The sequence below is a fragment of the Indicator indicator genome, chromosome 24 (assembly GCF_027791375.1).
Source record: "Indicator indicator isolate 239-I01 chromosome 24, UM_Iind_1.1, whole genome shotgun sequence".
Lineage (NCBI taxonomy): Eukaryota > Metazoa > Chordata > Aves > Piciformes > Indicatoridae > Indicator > Indicator indicator.
Genome location: NC_072033.1, coordinates 108,570 through 127,381, shown reverse-complemented (window position 1 = coordinate 127,381; position 18,812 = coordinate 108,570). Strand labels below are relative to the sequence as shown.

Here is an 18,812-nt window from a genome sequence, read left to right as displayed (position 1 = left end):
GTCTGCTGGAATGTTGCATCAGTACCAAGCCTCTACCAGTGGCTGGACTCAACAGACAACTTGTGCATCACCTTTACAATTACAGCGTTCTGTTTTAGTATCACAGTACCTGTCTAGCTGCCTGAACGCTTAATTCTGTCTAGCTGCCTGAACGCTTAATTCTGTCTAGCTGCCTGAACGCTTAATTCTGTCTAGCTGCCTGAACGCTTAATGAGAACGCAAGGAATGAGAAACTGTTTGAAGAGCCCCAGCAGTCATTTGACATTCCTTTCTGTTCACGTGGCAGGGTTGCATTCATGTTTTGTTTTGGTATCTTGTGGTTTGTTCCAGAATGTCTGATAATAAATAGTTTTACTTTTCTTTTCAGATTGAAAGCATTCAGCTGATGATGGACAGTGAAACTGGACGCTCAAAAGGATATGGATTTATTACGGTATGGCTGGAACTGCCAGGCTTCTTAGACGTTTACCCCTGTAGTTGTGTAGCATACTCAGCAGTCTCTGTTAAGTCTCACCTTGGAGGTGTCACGTTGTAGGATGTGGAACAATGGCCTTGTCCTTTGTTTCTGCCTGTTCTCTCTGGATGTGGTGATTGAACAATGCAGATGTTTCGAATGGAATAGCATACTTTGTGCTTAGTGCCTGGTGAAGCAGTGGTGTCTTCTGCAGACAAAGACCTACTGTCTTCTACTAGCAAAGACCAGCACCTTCAAAGTGCTGTAAAAATGATTGAGCTTTCTAAGGCAAATAGAATTTTAGATGCTAAAACATTCAGTTGAAAACATCTTTACTCTCAGATACAGAACTTTGTGAATTTGAGTTTCTTGGCTAACGTGGCAGTTCATCATGAAAAAAAAAAGTTTCAGCTGGGACCATTGGCCCTTGGAGACAAGTGAAGTCTAACTATATAACTAAATACTTGATGCTTTTAATGCTGGCGAAATACTTAATTTGATGTTACACAGAATCAAGTAGAGCGTTTGCTAAGAATAGCCAGTAAATGTGTAGCAGTGGTTACAAAGCAAGTATTGAAAGAGAATTGCAGCCATGGCTCGTGTTGATTGCAATATCTAGATGCTCTAGCTTCTACAGCAATGTGTATTAAAATACCTTCTTACCTCAATAGGAGAAAATAAATATCCAAACTCTGTGTGTGTTCAGTTGAATTGGAAAATAGGGAGCATGTTTAAGTTAGCTTGTAGTTATTTGTCACCTTAAACATACTGTTTCTCACGATTATGTACCTGGCTGTCCCACACAGCAGGAGAGTCGCTGAATGCTGTAGGCATTATTACTGAGTTAATATTTTCCAATCTACAGTTCTCAGACTCTGAGTGTGCCAAAAAGGCCTTGGAACAACTCAATGGATTTGAACTGGCTGGTAGGCCAATGAAAGTTGGACATGTAACTGAGCGCACTGATGCTTCCAGTGCCAGCTCGTTTTTGGACAGTGACGAGTTGGAACGGACTGGAATTGACTTGGGAACAACTGGGCGCCTTCAGTTGATGGCGAGACTCGCAGAAGGTGCGCGTGGGGGGAATGAATGGGACAGGTGTGAGAGGGCAGGGGGGAAGTTGGGATTACTGCTGCTGGCAGAATGTTGTGCTAAGTGCATGGGATGGCGTTGTTAAGCTTTTGAGAACAAGATCTCTGACACTTAAGGTGCCTCATCCCTGGGTGAGAAGTGCTTGCTCCAAGATGCCATCCTATCCCTTTGCAGGTACTGGTTTGCAGATTCCTCCTGCTGCTCAACAGGCTCTGCAGATGAGCGGATCCTTGGCATTTGGAGCTGTGGCAGGTAAATGACAACCTCTTTCTTTTTCAAAAATAACTTGGCTTTATAATTGCGAGACAAGGTCCTTAACTGCATTTAAAGTGAGAATGTAGGTATGACAGCATGTCTTACAAACTCCAGTGTTGCAAATTCACAGTAGCAGTATATGGCAGCTTGGATGGGCGTCATCTACTTTGCTTTTTTTTTTGTCAGATTTATTGTAGTTTGCTTAATTCATCCCAAGACTTCATTTTGGGATGAAGTCTTTCGTCCCCTGTACTAAAGGAGAATTTTGTGTTTTACTCTTGACTGTTAAAAACGGCAGACTCAAATGGCAGGGGATTGACCCTTCTGAAAAAGCAGAGGTGTACCGGGGCAAGATTATTAGGACTTTATGGGCAACATGGCAGCTAAGACTGCAGGAGTGTTAGGTGTATACAGTGTATATATAAAACACATATCAAGGGCACTGTACGGCAGGGGATCTGAGTTGTTTTATAGTTTGTGTGTGCTGAAAGTGGGCATTTGGGTGTGTTACTGAGACTTAATTTTGTTGCGGGAGGGAATGAGGCTGAGGATACGATTGCTGCTAGTTCACGGATGGCCTCAACAGGTTGTTCAAGAGGGCTTCAGAACTAGAACAATGGGTAACTTCCTGCAGGAGATTAGGCATTTACAGAGTGAAATCTCTTGGTTTTTTATGAGTGGAAGAACAAAAGGCAGTAGAGAACACTTAAATGTCACAAATAACTAGATGCTGGGAAGTGTGAGAAATGTCAGAAAATCAGTGAAGAAAAGATGGCATTGCTTTGTTTGTCATCCAGCATTTTGTGACAGAAGTGATTCAGAATTTAGATGCACCTCAATGTTACTAAAGTTCTATAGATAGATCCTTTGAAGGGAAAGGAGCTGGCTAGTGAAAGAAAACTGTGTGTAGTCAGTGAGAACTGAGAAATTTTAAAATGAACCAGTCTTTTCCCCACCCCCATACTTGAAACAAGCAAGACAAAGACATCCAGGCTCCCCATCTTGGATACGTGGCCAAAATTGTGTGACACAGCTGAACTGTTAGGACAGCATGGAATCGGCATGAGCCAACGTGGCTATGGAGGAATAAGTGATATGGCTGAATCCAGGTTTATTGAGGAATGTGCATGTTATTAAGTAGCAATAAAAGTGGTAGGAGTATCATTGTTTATTCCAGTTGTATTGTACAAAAGGAATAATGCAAACATGTGCAACTTGAGTAACTTTGGAAAAGGATAAAGCTTTTTACTACCATAGAGTCGTGAGCTATCCCCAAAGTGAGATTTAGTTATGGATTAAAGATCTCTTTACTCTTGTTAGAGAAAATTACTACCAGGAATTGTGTCATTATGGGAGACTTTAACTTCCCTGATACAGATTGGAGAAGAATTGCTAGTAATAATGGTGGGGCCCAGATATTCCTGGATGTGATATCCGACAAATTTCTTCATCAAACACTCACTGACTCATGAAGAGGGGATGCTATTTTAAACTCAATTTGGTAAGTAATGAAGATGTTATGGATGAGAATAGAAATGAGCATTGACTTGAGGGATCATGAGTTACTCAAGTTTAAATGGAAGAATAAACAAAGCAGGTCTGTAACTAAGGCTTCTGATTGCGAAAGTGGTGGCTGCAGAAACGGCAATGAAGTCATCTGGTCTAAGCAACTTGGGTGTTTGAACAGGCAGGATGTAAAAAGTATCTGCAGTTCCAAACTGCTAGTGCTATGTTGGAGCTGGGGTCCATGGAAAGAAAGAACAAACAGTCATGGTAGAAATGAGCTCCACACTGAACTGGGTGATTATTTCAAGATAAATAAGGAGTAAGCACAGGGCCTATGAACTACTTCTACTTTGGGAAATAGATGAAATGAGAATTGTCTGCTATCAGTCAGGTTGAGACAGACCTTGTACAAGACCTGAAAGCATAGATGAAGATTTACCAAAAGTCTTAAACTAAAGGGAAGTTGGGCTGAGGTTGAATGAAATATTGCTCTCAAGATGTTTCAGAAAAATCTCATTGCTTCAGTTTGTAGTGGGGACACTGGTCATAAAGTTTGAAAATTAAGTAAAGTAGGAATATGGATTAAAAAAAAGGAAAATTTTTATAAAGGTCAAAGCTAAAAGCAAGAGCTGAAGTTACTCAGCTCTGAGTAGTAAGGAAGCTTCCACCAATTTAGTGAAGAAATAGGTACAAGAGATATGAGGGCTGATATCTGGTATTGCAAATAAATTTTTTTAAATCTGTAATGCCTTATATAGCTGGAGCATCAAATTCTCCACTTAGGAGAAAGGAAACAACAATATTATCTTGCTGGTCTGGAGAAGATTTTTAACATACAGCATACTTAGAGAAACTACATATAAAGACTGACAGTCTTTGACACAACTGGCTTTCCCAGACAGAGGAGAAGTAGTAGAACTCTTCTCTCTAAAGATTTGGAAGCTAATAAACCATAGAAGGGGGTAATACAGGAAGTGCTATGGAAAGTACAAGGTGTGTAAAGGTGCAACGTCAAAGCAAGACGTTTTTTTTGAGGGGAAAGCTGGGAAATTCAGAAGCTGTTGTTAAAGCTGAAGTTCAGGTGCTGGGCCAATCTTCGTTACTATTTAGATGAATAACAATTTTCATCAAGTAGTAGTGAGGTGAATAAATACAGAGGTGCTGTCAGTGAGGGATTTTTGGGGTGTTGTACATTGTTCACCTGTTCAGGATTGAAACAACTTCTAGTTCTGTAGCCTGGGAGTTGAGCAATGAAAGATGGCCAAGGAGAGGGAAAATACCTAAATACTCATTTCACCAGTCAATGAATATGAACTGTCAGGGTGACAGATTCTTGAAGGGACAGCTGTTCCTAAAGGTAGCACACTTGTGCATCTGAGATGTTACAAACATTCACGAACAGTTCAGGTTACTTGTGTTGAAGATGGATTGAGTCAAACTTAAATAGAGAAATTAAAGAATTAATTTTATGTGAGACCTGAGAACTTGGATGCTTAAACTCATGGAGAAAATTCCATCAGGAAGAAGAATTGAAACTAAACAGTTGTAACTGTGTAATTTCTGTTCTCTTGTAAATTCTGTTTGAAATTCTGAAACTTAAGAGCCATGAGGTTGTAGAACACTTTTCTAATGCTTTCTGGGCCAAAACTTTCCTTGTTTGTGGAAAAAATGGTGCTGCAATGGAGGGATGAGTAAATGTCATCAGGACCTCTTTGATCTGCTGTTGTGGTATAGCTATTTACATAGAAGACTGGGGAATACTTGACAGGCTTTTCTTTATTTAAACCTAGCTATGCTTCAAAATAAACATGCAAGTTCATTTTGGTTTAAGACATGGATGTCTCTGTATTTCTTTGTTAGTCATGCTAAATTCTGCCCTTATAGGTTATATACACAGAACATACTGAAAAAGTGACTTTGATCTTAACTTGGCAGATGGATTAATTTCAGTTTCCACGTACTATTGAAAACTGCATGTAGGGAAGGGTAAGAGTTGACAGTGAAGACTGAAAATGAATTTCTAAGTTCTGAGTGAATTTAGAAGCAAGAGGACTATTCAGTCATGAGCAACAGGAAAATTCAGTTCAGCTGACAGGAGTTACGTTTCAGAGGTGGTAGATAACCTGCCTGTCAAACTTGTTCCACAAGGTACTGTTAGCTGGTCTTAGGTTTACAGCAGATTTGTCTCTTGACCCTAGACAGAACTTGAGCTGGTCATCTCTGTAGGGTGGCCACATTCACATCAGGCTGGCTGATAAGTTTGAGTTAGCGAACGATGCAGTGTGCAGTTGTCAGAATTGCAGAGTGAGAAGTCTGTTCTCATTGAATAGAGTGACTTAGGATCTTACTCTAATTTTTTAAAAACATTTCTTTACAAAAAAGTTTGGGTAGTAATGAACTAGGTAATTAGTTTGAGATATGGCCAAATCCATGCAAATTCTGTAGAGAGTACAGGCTAAGACAGTGTTTCTCATTATGGTATTTTGAGGAGTTTTGTTCAAATACATGCTAAATGGACCCAGCTCTTGTTAGAGCTCAGACTTCAGAGCTAGTACCTTCCACTGTTTTCTTTTTTTCAAGCTGGTCCCTGTTATGTGTTCTATAGAAGCCACTTGGAAAGGCACTTGAAGCCCCTTCTGGGGCTCTCACTGTCTAATACTTAGAGCAAAAAGTTCACTCGTGGAGGAGGGTTGATTAGAAAGCAGGAAAATGTGGTGATAACTCACACCAGCAGGTATTTTCAAATAAGCTTGGAAACCTACCTGTGATCAATCACCTCTCTGCTTTCTAAACAAGTGAATGCTGGTAGACTTGAGTCTTCCACCTCCTTGTGTTGATGTGAATTTAAGTGGAGCACAAGTGAAGAGAGTTACAGTTACGTTTCTGGCATTCTGAAGTTATCTCTTGGTCTAAAGATGTCAAGTATTGGAGTCACAAACTGGAAAATGGTTGCTCTCCATTTGCCTGTTCCCATTACTACAAACTGGGACAGCTATGTGTTGTTAAACATTTCATTGGTGTTTTGTTGGCAAGTTAAATGTTCTGAGCATTTGAAAATGTTTAGAATCTGAAAAATAACCAAGTAACTGGTGCCATATGGCATCTATAGGAAAAGATTCCAGGTGATGCGCAACCCTCCTCTATTTGAAATTTGTTAACTGCTTTCAGAACGTCACGGTGTAACTGTGCTTAAATGCTTCCTGCCAAATTGCTAATGCGTGTGAGAATTGCTGCTGTTGTTTTCTCATAGAACAATATATGTTTTTCAAAGTAAGCACAGCAAAGGCAAGGTGGAAACTACATATTGAATTAAAGGACATGGTCATGTCTTTCCTTTAAGGGTATTGTTTTCCTTTGAAATGTTCCTGTGGGCATAGAATACAGAATTATTTCAGCTGAGAAGCTGGAGTTAGTGAAACTAGAGAGGAACGGTGATAGTGGGTTGAGGTACTTGTCTTAGCCACAAAAATGCAAGCTAAACAACCTGGGTGGCAGGTAACAATACAGTAATGCTAGCAAGAATACTAATTAACTTCTGTGTATTTTTCTTTAGATTTGCAGACAAGACTATCTCAGCAGAATGAAGGTAAATTAGCATTTGATAGAACTTGGCACTAGTAGGTTTCCTTGCAGATGTCTATAAGTGAAATGCTTCTGGGATGGCATTTGCCAACAGCCTGAGAAATTGCCTTAGTGCCTGTAGGAGTTGTTCTGTGTAGTGATTATCCACTGAAAACAGCAGAACATATGTTAAACACTTCACCTTTTCTTTGTAGCATTTCTCTAGTGTTGGGAGCATTTCCCAGCCATGTGTTAGTCCTGGAAGAAGGGTGGGTTTGTGGTTTTATTTGTGGATTTGGGTGTGGTTGTGTGTGTGGGGATTTCCTGTCTTCGAGGTAGGGACTAGAGAGATTATTTGGGAATTTGGGGTTCCTCTCCCTGGAGTAGTCATCACCTTACTCTGAATGTGCAACGCTTAATTGTCTGTGTAGGGGGGAGAGTGGGTGGCAGTTACTGCAGCTAAATGAACACAAAGTTGCAGCCTGTAGCAGGGTGGTATTAACGATGTGCTGTGATGCTGAGTGACAACAAGTGATAATTGTTACTGGGAAGGGGCATAGATCTGTTCACTGTTAAAATGTTTGTTGGTTTAGTTGTCAAATTGCCCGTTTACGAGGGACAATAGACTTTTTTTGAAGGATAATTCACTGTGCTTAAAATAATTTTGAGTGTTCTCAAAATACATCTGTCATCTCTTGTGAGATCAGATGGGATGGTACCACTCTATCCTGAGCTGCTGCTCAGCTTCCCTGAGGAGAAAAAAATGGAATGTGCTGCTGGCATACCACTCAGGCAGGCTTTGTAGGTGCATGTGGAAATGCAGACATCTGCATTTCAGTGTTTAACTTGAAAATCTGCCAGAGCCAATGTTCAGGGTTACCTTCTCAGCATCAGCTGTAGTTCAGCTGCACTATTTTCTGTATGGATCAGTTGAATATTTCTGGCACAGATAGTGCCATGCTTTCCTGCCTTCACTTTTCTGTTTAGTTAGAACTGTTGCTGTTACTGAGTGTTGGGGTTGTAAAGAATACATAAAAGATACTCATTGAAACTGGAGCCATGTGTAGCTGGTTCTTAGATTTGGGGTCATTGTGTTGTTGTTGTTGTTTTTTTTTTTTCTTCCCCCCCATTACCACAGTTCTGGCTGCAGCTGCTTCTGTACAGCCCCTTGCAACACAGTGCTTCCAGCTTTCCAACATGTTTAATCCTCAAACGTAAGTGATTTATCATTTTCTGTTTGTGTGGCATTTGTAGATGACTTTTGCATCTGAGGAAGTAGTCAGATGTTGCAGAGGGGGTTTTTGGTGGGTTTCAGGGTGGATTTGTATGAGTAATGATCTGTCCTGTTCTTCTTCCCACCTCCTACAGTGAAGAAGAAGCTGGCTGGGATACAGAAATTAAAGATGATGTGATTGAGGAATGTAACAAACATGGGGGAGTTATCCACATCTATGTAGACAAAAACTCTGCTCAGGTATGCTTGATTCCATGGAGAACACAAAAGCAGCAGCCTCAAGGAGACTGGTAGCTTTGTGGTGCTAAAGGGAGCACTACAAATACTGTGGTGGTGCTCTTTTTGCACCTAACCCAAATCTGAATTTCTTGGAGCTGCTTGCAGTTTTTGTAGAATGTAGAGGTTCTTTCCTGGTTTGAGTCACTGTGTAGCTCAAATGCAGGCAGGTGAGCAGTGTCCTGGTGCTGCAGTCTACTCTTACGGAGTGACACAGCTGAAGTTACTGTGGAGACACAGGCTGAAGAGTAGTGACCTCTTCAGTACTGGCATTTGGCTCTTCCCTTGAGCTGTGCATTTACCCAAAGCCAGGAGCTTCCTCTGTTGCTGGGGAACAAGGGCTTTAGCACAAAGGGCACCCCCTTCTCACAGGCTTGAGATCACTGAGTCATGGAACGGTTTGGCTTGGAAGGGACCCTAAAGAAGATCATCCAGTTCCAACCCCCCTGCCGTAGACAGGGACACTTCCCACTAGATCAGGTTGCTCAGGGCCTCATCTAACCTGGCCTTGAACGCTTACAGGGCTGGGGTATCCACAGTTTCTCTGGGCAACTTGTGTCAGTGCTTTGCCAGTAAGAAGTGAAGAGCTTCTTACATCTAATTAAACCTCCCCTCTTTCAGTGTAAAACCACTCCTCTTCATATTCCCAGCTGTGCAGTTCATGTGTACCTAAAAATGGCTATGCTTGGGGGTGATGTTTTAAGTCCTGAAGTGGGCAGGAGGAGCCCCTGAAGTTGTAAGAGGGAGGAGACAAACAGGGGCTACTGGTGCAGGCTTAATTACTGTTTGAGGACTTGGCCCGCATCTTTAAAAGGCTAATGAATTTTTGTTCTGTATTCACTTTCATTTACATGGTCCCCAGACTGTCTCTCTCTTTCCCCTGTATTTCAGCACTTGGAATACAAACTGTGGAAGGTTTGTAAAAGACAGGGCTTTTTGGAACCCCTTTTTTATAGATTTTCTACTCCAAACTGAAGTACAGTTTTCAAATACTCTAACAGCCAGATTAACTCTTACCATTTCTACCTTTGGAAGTGTACTGTTGTCTTCAGGGCTGAAATCTACACTGCTCTCCCTGTCAGGATTACCTCCCTGGGATTGTTCTGCCCCAGTAATGCACTTGGTATTCACAGCCCTTTGTTACCATTGTGCTGCTTCTACAGAAGACTTGTGTCACTCAGCCCTTTCCACGTGGGTTAATGAGAGAGCAGATGAGAGATGAGCCATAGCCTCATAGAACAGCACACAATCTTTCCTAGTGTGTTTTAAACTTCAGGATCATTGCTCTGTTGGATCTGCTGGGCTGATGTGAGGTAGAAGCCTTTCCTACACTTAGATGAGTCCATTACTGTCTTCCAAGAAAAGAAAGGGTCCTTTGACAGATGGGAATAAAAACCCAACACACAACTCCTCCCAAAGCATCACCCTGAAACCACAACAGCATACCTCACCGAGGTTCTGAGCACCTACAGCTGCAAACCTGGTTCATGTTAGTGAGTAGATTTAAAATGAAAGCTGCAGCTACTATGTGCTGAGAGAGCTGTGCACCATAAGGAGTCCCTTTGATCACAGCACAGACACAAGTGCCCACTGGTATCTAAAAGCACTGTGTTTGAATGGAGGTTTTGTCTGTGCTGTTCTGTGTTCCAGGCTTCAGATTTTGGTCATGTTCTCTTCAAGTGATTCCAGCTCCCTTTTTTTTAGGGTTCTTTTGCAGACTTATCAGGCCATGGGCTTTCAATGATTAGCTGTGTAGGTGTGGTTTGTTGTGGGTGAGAAAACAGCAGTCCCAGTTGCACACCTGGCCTTGTGTCTGCACAGTAGTCTGTGGGGGAACACTTAAGCTTTATGTTGCTGTACCTCATGTCAAGGCTTGAGTAGGGGAGTCTGAGAACAGAACTGTCTGTTAATTGCTTACTGCCATAAACATCAGCCCCTGGGCTCACATTTCCCCTCCAAGAAGAAATGAGTTGAATTGCAGTGGGGAGAGTTAATGCAGACTAACTGTGGGCATCTGCAGTTCTTGCAGTTGTTGAATGTGAACATTGCTGTGCTCCAGATTACAGACTCACAGTTTGCATTGGGTTGGAAGGGACCCTCAAAGGTTGTCTTGTCCAGCCTCCCCTGCTGGTCCCCTGCAGGTACACCTCCAGCTAGATCAGGCTGCCCAGGACCACATCAAATCTGACCTTGAATGTCTCCAGGGACAGGGCCTCAACCACATCCCTGGGCAGCCTGTTCCAGTATTTCACCACCCTCCTGATACCCAGTCAGGCAGGCTTCATGCTCTATTCATAGATGGAAACCATCAGGTGTCTCTGGCACAGTTAAAGTTCAGTTTGTCCCTCACGTTAGTTATCATCATAGGCCCAACTTGCGCTGCTGTGGTGGGATTTTTCCCTTTGTCTCAGTCCATGATCAAGTAAAGACAGATGCTGAGATTCACATAGGAAAACTTGAACAGTCTTCCTCCAAGTGCAGGATGTCCTTCCTGCCCAGGGCAGTGCTTAATCCCTCTGAAAACTAGACTGGGCTTCATGTCCAGCCAGGCATTTGTGGTTGGTGATTTGGCAGAAGTTGATGGCTAGCCTGCAGCAGCAGTAGAGGCAGCCACACTCGTGGATTTTTTGGTGAGGGATCTGTAATCAGGAGCCATTAGATCCTCTCTTGGAAGGGTGATCAGTGCAAGTGAGCAATCCATTACTTTCTGGTTTCAGCTCAAGCTTTGCTTCTGGTGTGTTTTGCCAGTCCCTGTTTGGAGAAGCTCCAAGCTAGGTTAACTGTTAGTCTGGTGAGGCACCGCCAGTCGCATTCTGCCTGCTGCTCTGTGTGCTTAGACTCAGTCTATGCTGTTGGTCGATCCCAGTAGGAACATGGCTTCTGTCACAGCCTCACCAGAGAGGTGTCTTCAGAGTGGTGGTGTGGGATGTTCCTGAGCTCCTCATGGACTGTGACACTTTGTGTATTGCAGGGCAATGTGTACGTCAAATGTCCTTCCATTGCTGCTGCTATTGCAGCTGTGAATGCACTGCATGGGAGGTGGTTTGCAGGTGAGTGCACTTTCTGGAGAGACCTGCATTTACTCATTAGGTACAGAAATGACCAAATCTCGTTGCTGTTAAAACTGGTTTTGCTCTTCTGTTTAGGTAAAATGATTACAGCAGCATATGTACCTCTTCCGACATACCACAGCCTTTTCCCAGACTCTATGACTGCAACCCAACTACTGGTTCCTGTTCGACGATGAAGATGGATTTAGTCAGTTTTGTACATAGTTATTTTTTGGAGGAAGATTGAGTTATCTTTTATTTAGATAAAACTAAAGGAAATGATTTAATGTCATTTTGTGTACACTTCCTGCTATCTTTAAAATAAACTGAAGTAAGCAGAAATGCAGTGTGTTCATTCTCCGACTAGCGTTTCCACTGTATACAAAGCTGTTGACTTCTTGTTCTGCCTTGTAATTCCTGTACATTTACTGAGGTGATATGTAGGAACTGAGAAGTAGCTCATAGAAAACAAGTTATCTGTAAAAGGCAGATGGGACATGATGACATTTTTAATGTTTAACAGCCTTTCTTTTACGGCAGCGATTACATTTTACATTTCACTAAATGTAGATGATCTGCTCAAGGTTAATATTGGAGATAGAATCGGGAGGGATATATTTAGCGTTTTGTATAAATGGAAACTTCAAAGGCTACTGAAAGCTGACTCTAGAGAGCCGCTAAGCTTGATTTGTGCTGGATAATTGCTAAGGATTGAAGGGGTTTATTTCTTGATGGTAACTTTTGATTAATGTATCTGTAAAAGTTTCTTTGTAAATACTGTGTGAGGTGTGTCTATAAGTTTCCAAACAAAACCATCTCTGCATTTCCAGAGGAGTTTCTATGTATGCAGTGTGGCACAACTGAAGGATTCTAGCAGTCTGAACATGTGTGGGAAATACAGAAACGTGTTTTGTTGTGGTTGCATATAATCTTTGCTCTTTTTAAGCTCTGTGAGCTCTGAAATATATTTTTGGGTTACTTCAGTGTGTTTGACAAGACAGCTTGATATTTCTATCAAAGACTTTCATATTGCAACAATCTTTGTAAGAACCACTCAAATAAAATTCTCTTAAAAAGGCCTTCATGAAGCTTTATTTCTCTGCTCTCCTAGTGTGATGGTAAGCAGTGTGTGCCGAAGGCCGGCAGCGGGTGCTGTGCAGTGGTAGATGATGGAATGCTGCTCCTCCAAAAGCAAGCATGGGAACCAGTTCCTGCTGTTGGGAACCCTCTGTGCTAGCTGTGAGTGCTTTGCAGTGGTAGATGGTGGAATGCTACTCCTGCAGGAAAAAGCACGGAGTCAGTTTCTGCTGTCAGGAACCCTCTGTTCAGAGTGGTTCAGGGCTGGTGGGTTTTCTGTCCACAGAAGTGGGCGGCTCCTGCCCTTTCTCAGGCCTGCTGCAGATTTATTCCAGAGGCTCTGCCCTGCCCACCTCCATCTTTCACAAATGGCTGTGAATCGTGGGCATGGAGCAGTCATTTCTGTTGGCCTTTAATCTGTTTTTGTAGAGAAGCTTGGCAAAGCTCATGGCTCTGTTAGTACCCTTTCCCATCTCCCTGTCACTTGTAACCACTGGCTACTAAAATCACTGAATCCCACCATGGTGGGGTTAGAAAGGAGTTCTGAAGATCTAGTCCAACTCCCCTCCTCTAGCAGTCACCCATAGCAGGTTCCTCAGGATTGCAATGTCCAGGTGGGTTTGGAATCTCTCCACAGAAGGAGCTTTTTCTGGGGGTGTGTGAAGAGTGAATCGAAAGCTTGTGGGTCAGGATTAAGGAGCAGACTCATGGGAGACAGGAACTGCTTGCTCAGGATGAGGAAGCTGATGAGGCCTTCCCCAGGCAGCTGGAAGTGGCCTTGCAGTTAGCCTCTGGCTATCATGGGGGATTTCAATTGCCCTGACAGTTGCTGGGGAAAACCATACAGTACCTGGAGTCAAGACGGTGCCTCCAGTGCATTAACGATCAGGTGATGGGAGAGCTGAGGAGTACAGCTGGACCTCATACTGACAAGGACTGGGTGAGGTAGGGGGCTGCCTTGGCTGTAGTGATCCTCACATAGTGGAGTTCAGGATCATAAGTAGTAGACACAGCCACAAGCAGGACTTCAGAAAGGCTAACTTCGGCCTTTTTAAGGAACTGCTTGGAGAAGTCCTGTGGGATAGGGCTCCAGATGGTAGAGGGGCCCAAGTGAGCTTGGTCAGTATTCAGGTGCTGTTTCCTCCAAGCTCAAGATCCTGAAGATAATTGAAGAGAGCTAGGGGACCTGCATGGGTGAGCAGGGAGCTGCTGAATAAAAACTGAGAAGAACGTCAACAGCATGGGACATGGGGCTGGCCACTGGAGTTACAAGACTAAGAATCAGAGGATTTTGGGGCACAACAAGGAAAGCTCAGGCTGCCTTAGGACTCAACCTGTCAGGGGAGATCAAGAACAGGAAAGGCTTCCTCAAGTATGCTGGAGGCAAAAGGAAGACCAGAGGAAACGTGGGCTCACTGCTGCATTAGGTGGGTACCCTGGTGAGTGAGGATACAGAGAATGCTGCCTTTGCCTTGGTCTTTACTGCTAAGGCCAGCTCTCAGGAGTCCCAGATCCTTCAAACCACAGAGGAATTCAGGAGAAAGGTCAACCTTGCCTCAGTTGAAGAGGATTGGGTTTGGAGATCAGTTAAGTGAACTGAACGTCCACAGATCTATGGGCCCTGATGGGCAATTGCAAGTGCTGAGGGAGCTGGCTGGAGTCATTGCTACACCACTCTCCATGTCTTTGAAAAGTCTTGGAGAGGTGCCTGAGGATTGGAGGAAGGCCACTGTCACTCTTATCTTCAAAAAGCATAAGAAGGAACACCTGGGACTGGTCAGCTTCACTTCCATCCCTGGAAAGCTGATGGAACATCTTGTTCTTGGTGCTATCTCAAAATATGTTGAGGAAAAGAGGCTTATCACAACTAGTCAGTAGGGATTCACCAAGGAGAAGTTGTGCTTGACCAATGTGATAGCCTTTTATGATGGCGTAACTAGATGGATGGACAAGAGGAGAGCAGTGATTGTGGTCTACCTCAACTTGAGCAAGGCTTTCAACGCTACCTGCCATGGCATCCTCACAGCCAAGCTGAAGAACTGCAGACTAGATTGTAGGATGGACGATAATTGGTTGAAGGAAAGGGCTCAGAGAGTTGCTGTGGTCGGGGGGCACAAATCTAGTTGGAGGCCTGTGACTAGTGATGTCCCCCAGGTGTCAGCTCTATTGAATGTCTTCATCAATGGTCTGGGTGAAGGGACACAGTTGGGGAGCAGCTCTGGGGAAAAGGACCTGGAAGTGCTGGTGGACAACAGGATGACCCTGGGCTAGCAATCTGCCCTCATGGCCAAGAAGGTGCTTCAAGAGGAACATGGCTGGCAGGTCAATGGAGGTTCTTCTTCCTCTATGCTGCTGAGGCCACATCTGGAGCGTTGTGTGCAGTTCTGGGCTCCCCAGCTCAAGGACAGGGACTTGCTGGAGAGAGTACAGCAAAGGGCTACAAAGATGCTGAGGGGACTGGAACAGCTCTGATGAGGAAAGGCTGAGAGAATTCAGGCTGTTTAGTGTGGAAAAGAGAGGACCAAGGGGGAATCTCATCAATGCTGATCAGTACTCAAAGGGTGGATGTCAGGATGGGACCAGAGCTTTTTCAGTGGTGCCCAGTGACAGGACAAGGAACAAAAGGCACAAACTTGAACATCTAAGTTCCATCTAAACGAAAGGAAGAACTTCTTCAAGGGTGATGGAGCACTGGAACAGGCTGCCCAGAAAAGTTGTAGTCTTCATCTTTGGAGACACTCAAAACCTGCCTGGGTGTGTTTCTGTGACCTCTAGGTGACCCTGCCTTGGCAAGGACATTGGACTGGATGATCTCCAGAGGTCCCTTTCAAACCCTGCCAGTCTGTGATTCTGTGACTCCACAACCTCCCTGGGAAGCCTGGGCCAGGGCTCTGGCACCCTCACAACGAACAACTTCCAGCTCAGATGGAAGCTGGATTTGACAAAGGTGTGGAGCATGGATTCCACCCAGGTTCAATTTGCTGCCAGGGGAATGCTGCCAGTGTTCTGAAACGGGATGGGGTGGTAGCCTGGCTTCCAGCTGTTTAGGTTCTGTGCAGCTGTGGCCCAGCTGTGGCAGGGCAGGAGGCTGACCAGAAATAAAGGGTAGAGCTGGGATGGAATGGGACTGGTAATTGGAGGTCCTTCACAGGCAGATGTGGGGAGGATCCAGGAATGTATGACAAGCCAACAGCTGAGGAAAGCCAAGCAAAGCTGCTCTGGTTTAGCTTGAAGAAACTTTTTTTGGTTGTCAGTTGCAATCCATCAGTGCCAGCTGGGGTAAAACCTGAGCCATGGCAGAGCAGCTGTGCTGTTCAACTTGGTTGTCACTAGTGCAGTTTCTTCCTTGGAAGCTACACAGCTGCATGACAGAGCAGGGGCTTAGTGGCAGATTTGTGTTCCTCACTTAATAAAGGGAAAAAAAACACACTTAGACTAGGTAAAGGCTGTGTAGGTGCTGATCCAGGTTCTGGAGATGTTAACCTGCGCTGTCAAACAGCAGTGAAAGTGGAGGGAAGATCAGTGCTGCTCCAAAAGGCAAGCAGATGGAGATGGCAACAACAAACCAGTTCAGTCACAGGATGCACCAGAGGTGGGTGAGCAGTACTCCTGTTCTCTCTGTGCCGGGCTGCACCTTGCAGACCCAAGGCAAGCTAGGAAAAGACTTCCTGTTGGTGCAGCTCTTGCCAGTGCAGCCCCTGCCCTTTTTCAGGGAACAGAAAGAGCTGCAGCAAGTCTTACTGCTGGAGGTGGCTGCAGCTGCCAGCTCTGACTCACTCACTGTGCAGCTCAGCTTTAGCAGCTTTAGCAAGGACATTGCTCAAGGGCTAACAGGGAGGTCAGACCTTCCAGGCCTAGTGTCATCCTCATGACTCATTGCACATCAATGTCTGGCTGTCACAGGACAGGAGGGGTTCTGCACCATTGCTGCCAACCTGGCTGGAGAAAGGTGCCTGAGTGGCTCTAGCTTGCCCTCAGCTGCAGGACTTGCCCAAATCCTCCTGCGGGGAGCACTTGCCCCACATTACCTGGAACTCAGAAATGGAGTCTACTTCAATTTGTGCAACAGGAAAGGAATTTGACAGTTGATCTGAATTGGCCACAGAGTAATTCTTCAGGAATGTGTGAATGCAATGTAGCTGCCCGGGTAATAAGGGGAGAGACATGCACTGCACTTACACCTCTGAAACAGGAACTTTAATGTAGTACAAAGGGTTATTAATTCTTCTTGTCGTGAGAGCAAAGAGTCAGGAAGAAAGTAGAAATTTGGTAAAAAGCAGGTTCACAATCAACAGAGCAAGGAGGATGATGCTTCACTGTCTCATGAGGAGCTCTCACCTCCAAGTATCTCAACATTTTATTATGGTACAGAGGAGAAACAGCCAGGCAGGGGCACTCCAGGACGAAGCCCAAACTTCAGGTTAGCAGCGGATTCCCATACCAATAGCCATGAATGTCCCAAATGTCCCTCCACTTTGCATCATCGTTTTGCCAACTCCACCCATCAGCTCTCGTCCTCTCATGCCAATCCTGAGAAAAAGAAAAACACAGGAAGTAAGTAAAAGCTGAAGCCTGGCTTTTAAGCACTACCATGACTGTAGGGTCTAAGGAATTTTGTGTCTTTGATTTTTAAACCACAGATTTTCCCTCTAAAATGGTACAGTAGAAGCTGTGACATTAGAGTGTAACAGAGCCACTGCAACTGCTTCTTCTGAACATGATGCCAGCACTGTGCCACCTGGGAATCCTCTGCAGGACTTCAGAGGAATTGGAGACCTTTTCAAACTCCATCAGATTAGGCTTTGTGCCTTTTCATCCTTCTGGCTCGCTACCAAATCATCACCCATGTTTAAGCACAGATTAAAACAACTCCATCAGAGTTCTGAAAATGTGGAGCTGATTTCAGTAACTCCTTTTCATAGCTGACGTGTGCCAGAAGGGGTGGGTGAGCAGCATGAGAGCTGAGGTGCAGCAGCAAGCACTATTTGCCCCTGTGCTGGCATGCCAGGGAGTGCTGGGGGAAGCTGGAATATTGTTACTCTCTGATTCTCAGTGGGATTCTGCCAGTGCCAACCAGAGTTCTGCCTACACTCCTGGAATTAAGACTTGGGGTCAGTGCAGTAATTGCCTCTGTTCAGAGGGATCGGACACCCAATGCATGATGCAGATACCTGAGAGTTTGCAGAATACCTCAGGAACCTTTAGGGAAGAGGGCTGCATGTGTATCTGCACAGACTACTCATCCAGCTCAGCTTCCTCAGCCTCAGCATCCCAAGGCAACTTCCCTCAGGAACAGCAGAAAAAGGTCTGTGAAACTGCACTCTCCTTGTACACAGCTGACCCAAAGGTGATGCCGCACCATTGTCACACTTTGAGGCTGGGGCCAGCTGCAGGCTCTCAAACTGTGTCTAATTCAGAGCCACAGGCAAAGTTTCACTTGTGTGAGAACACAGGGACAGAACCACACCTCCCTCCCAGCCCCAAGGCATTTCTCTCCTCTTGCTCCATCACGACTTGCCTTTGAATGCCATTTCCTTGGCATACCTGAGGCAGGAAAAAGTGCCAAACAGTGCTCCTGCTGCCATGCCCACTGCAAAGCCCATCATGAAACCCATCTTGACTCTGTCGAAGCAGCTGGGCTGCGATTGCCCGTAGGGGCCCACTGTCACAGGCATCTAGAAAAGAAAGAACAAAACCCTACATGGATCTACTGCTCTAACAAGCCTCGACAAGCAAATTGGGCTGGACAGCAGGCCCACATGCGTCAGGGTATCTCTTAACTGTGGTTACATGCGTTCAGACTTGTGTCCTCGCCTGTCAAGTACGAAAAAACAGGGGGGGAACGCCGGTGACTTGATGTCCGCCGAGTTTTGCCGTCAGCAAGACCCTGTGAGCACAGCTATGTCTCAGAGGCCAGTTTCAGAGCCTCACTGAGCTTTTCGTCTCTCGATGCCGGGCCTGTCCTCCCGAACTGCAACTGAGCTCGGAGGCAGCAGAGAGAGACAGCGAAGACAGGCAGCGAATCCGCCCGTCAGGACCAAAGAATCCCCGGGAGGGGCGGCCTACCGCCTCCCGGCGCAAGGCCTCGCTCCCGGCGCAGCAGGGCCCCCACCTCTCGCTTCCCCTCAAGGGTACTTCGGCTGCGGCCCGACCCTTTCCCCGGAAACGCGGGCCTCAACCACGGCCCCCCTGCGGCGGGAAGGGTGGCAACCGGTACCCCACCTGTACCTCACTACCTCCGGCCGCGTCGCGCCCTCCACCGCTGCCCGCTCCGAAGCCCACTTCCGGCGCGCGCCAGACGCCACAG

The 18,812-nt window shown here is 45.2% G+C and overlaps 2 protein-coding genes across 8 annotated transcripts in view; one reads left to right on the top strand and one right to left on the bottom strand.

Moving 5' to 3' along the window:
• Window positions 1-12,499, top strand: part of RBM39 (RNA binding motif protein 39) — a 31,334-nt gene extending 18,835 nt beyond the window's left edge. For 3 of the 5 annotated variants that reach the window (XM_054391995.1, XM_054391996.1, XM_054391994.1), the window contains 8 exons: window positions 368-433; window positions 1,320-1,524; window positions 1,721-1,798; window positions 6,861-6,893; window positions 8,007-8,082; window positions 8,237-8,342; window positions 11,350-11,428; window positions 11,525-12,499. In XM_054391995.1, coding sequence (XP_054247970.1) covers window positions 368-433; window positions 1,320-1,524; window positions 1,721-1,798; window positions 6,861-6,893; window positions 8,007-8,082; window positions 8,237-8,342; window positions 11,350-11,428; window positions 11,525-11,625 — 744 coding nt within the window. In that variant the 3' untranslated portion in view covers window positions 11,626-12,499. Of the gene's footprint in view, window positions 1-367; window positions 434-1,319; window positions 1,525-1,720; window positions 1,799-3,121; window positions 3,303-6,860; window positions 6,894-8,006; window positions 8,083-8,236; window positions 8,343-11,349; window positions 11,429-11,524 lie in introns of those variants that run through there. The other 2 variants (XM_054391998.1, XM_054391997.1) reach the window with 2 other exon arrangements.
• A 4,192-nt stretch (window positions 12,500-16,691) lies between these two features.
• ROMO1 (reactive oxygen species modulator 1) lies at window positions 16,692-18,776 on the bottom strand. 3 transcript variants are annotated; one of them, XM_054391973.1, is made up of 3 exons: window positions 18,728-18,776; window positions 18,050-18,180; window positions 16,692-17,035 (listed from the first exon to the last, which is right to left on the bottom strand). In XM_054391973.1, the coding sequence occupies exons 2-3, from the start codon at window positions 18,178-18,180 to the stop codon at window positions 16,927-16,929; spliced, it is 240 nt and encodes a 79-aa protein (XP_054247948.1). In that variant the 5' UTR covers window positions 18,728-18,776; the 3' UTR covers window positions 16,692-16,926. The 3 variants fall into 3 exon arrangements, with proteins under 3 accessions (XP_054247948.1, XP_054247947.1, XP_054247949.1); XM_054391972.1 differs by having other exon boundaries at window positions 18,734-18,776; XM_054391974.1 differs by lacking the exon at window positions 18,728-18,776 and adding an exon at window positions 18,287-18,320.
• Window positions 18,777-18,812: the final 36 nt, after the last annotated feature.

Excerpts from the sequence above, each read along its gene's own strand:
- ROMO1 (XM_054391973.1), bottom strand. The coding sequence starts at position 18,180 with ATGCCTGTGACAGTGGGCCCCTACGGGCAATCGCAGCCCAGCTGCTTC. Across the intron at positions 17,036-18,049 it reads GGCACTTTTTCCTGCCTCAG|GATTGGCATGAGAGGACGAG; the intron begins GTATGCCAAGGA and ends TCTTTTTCTCAG.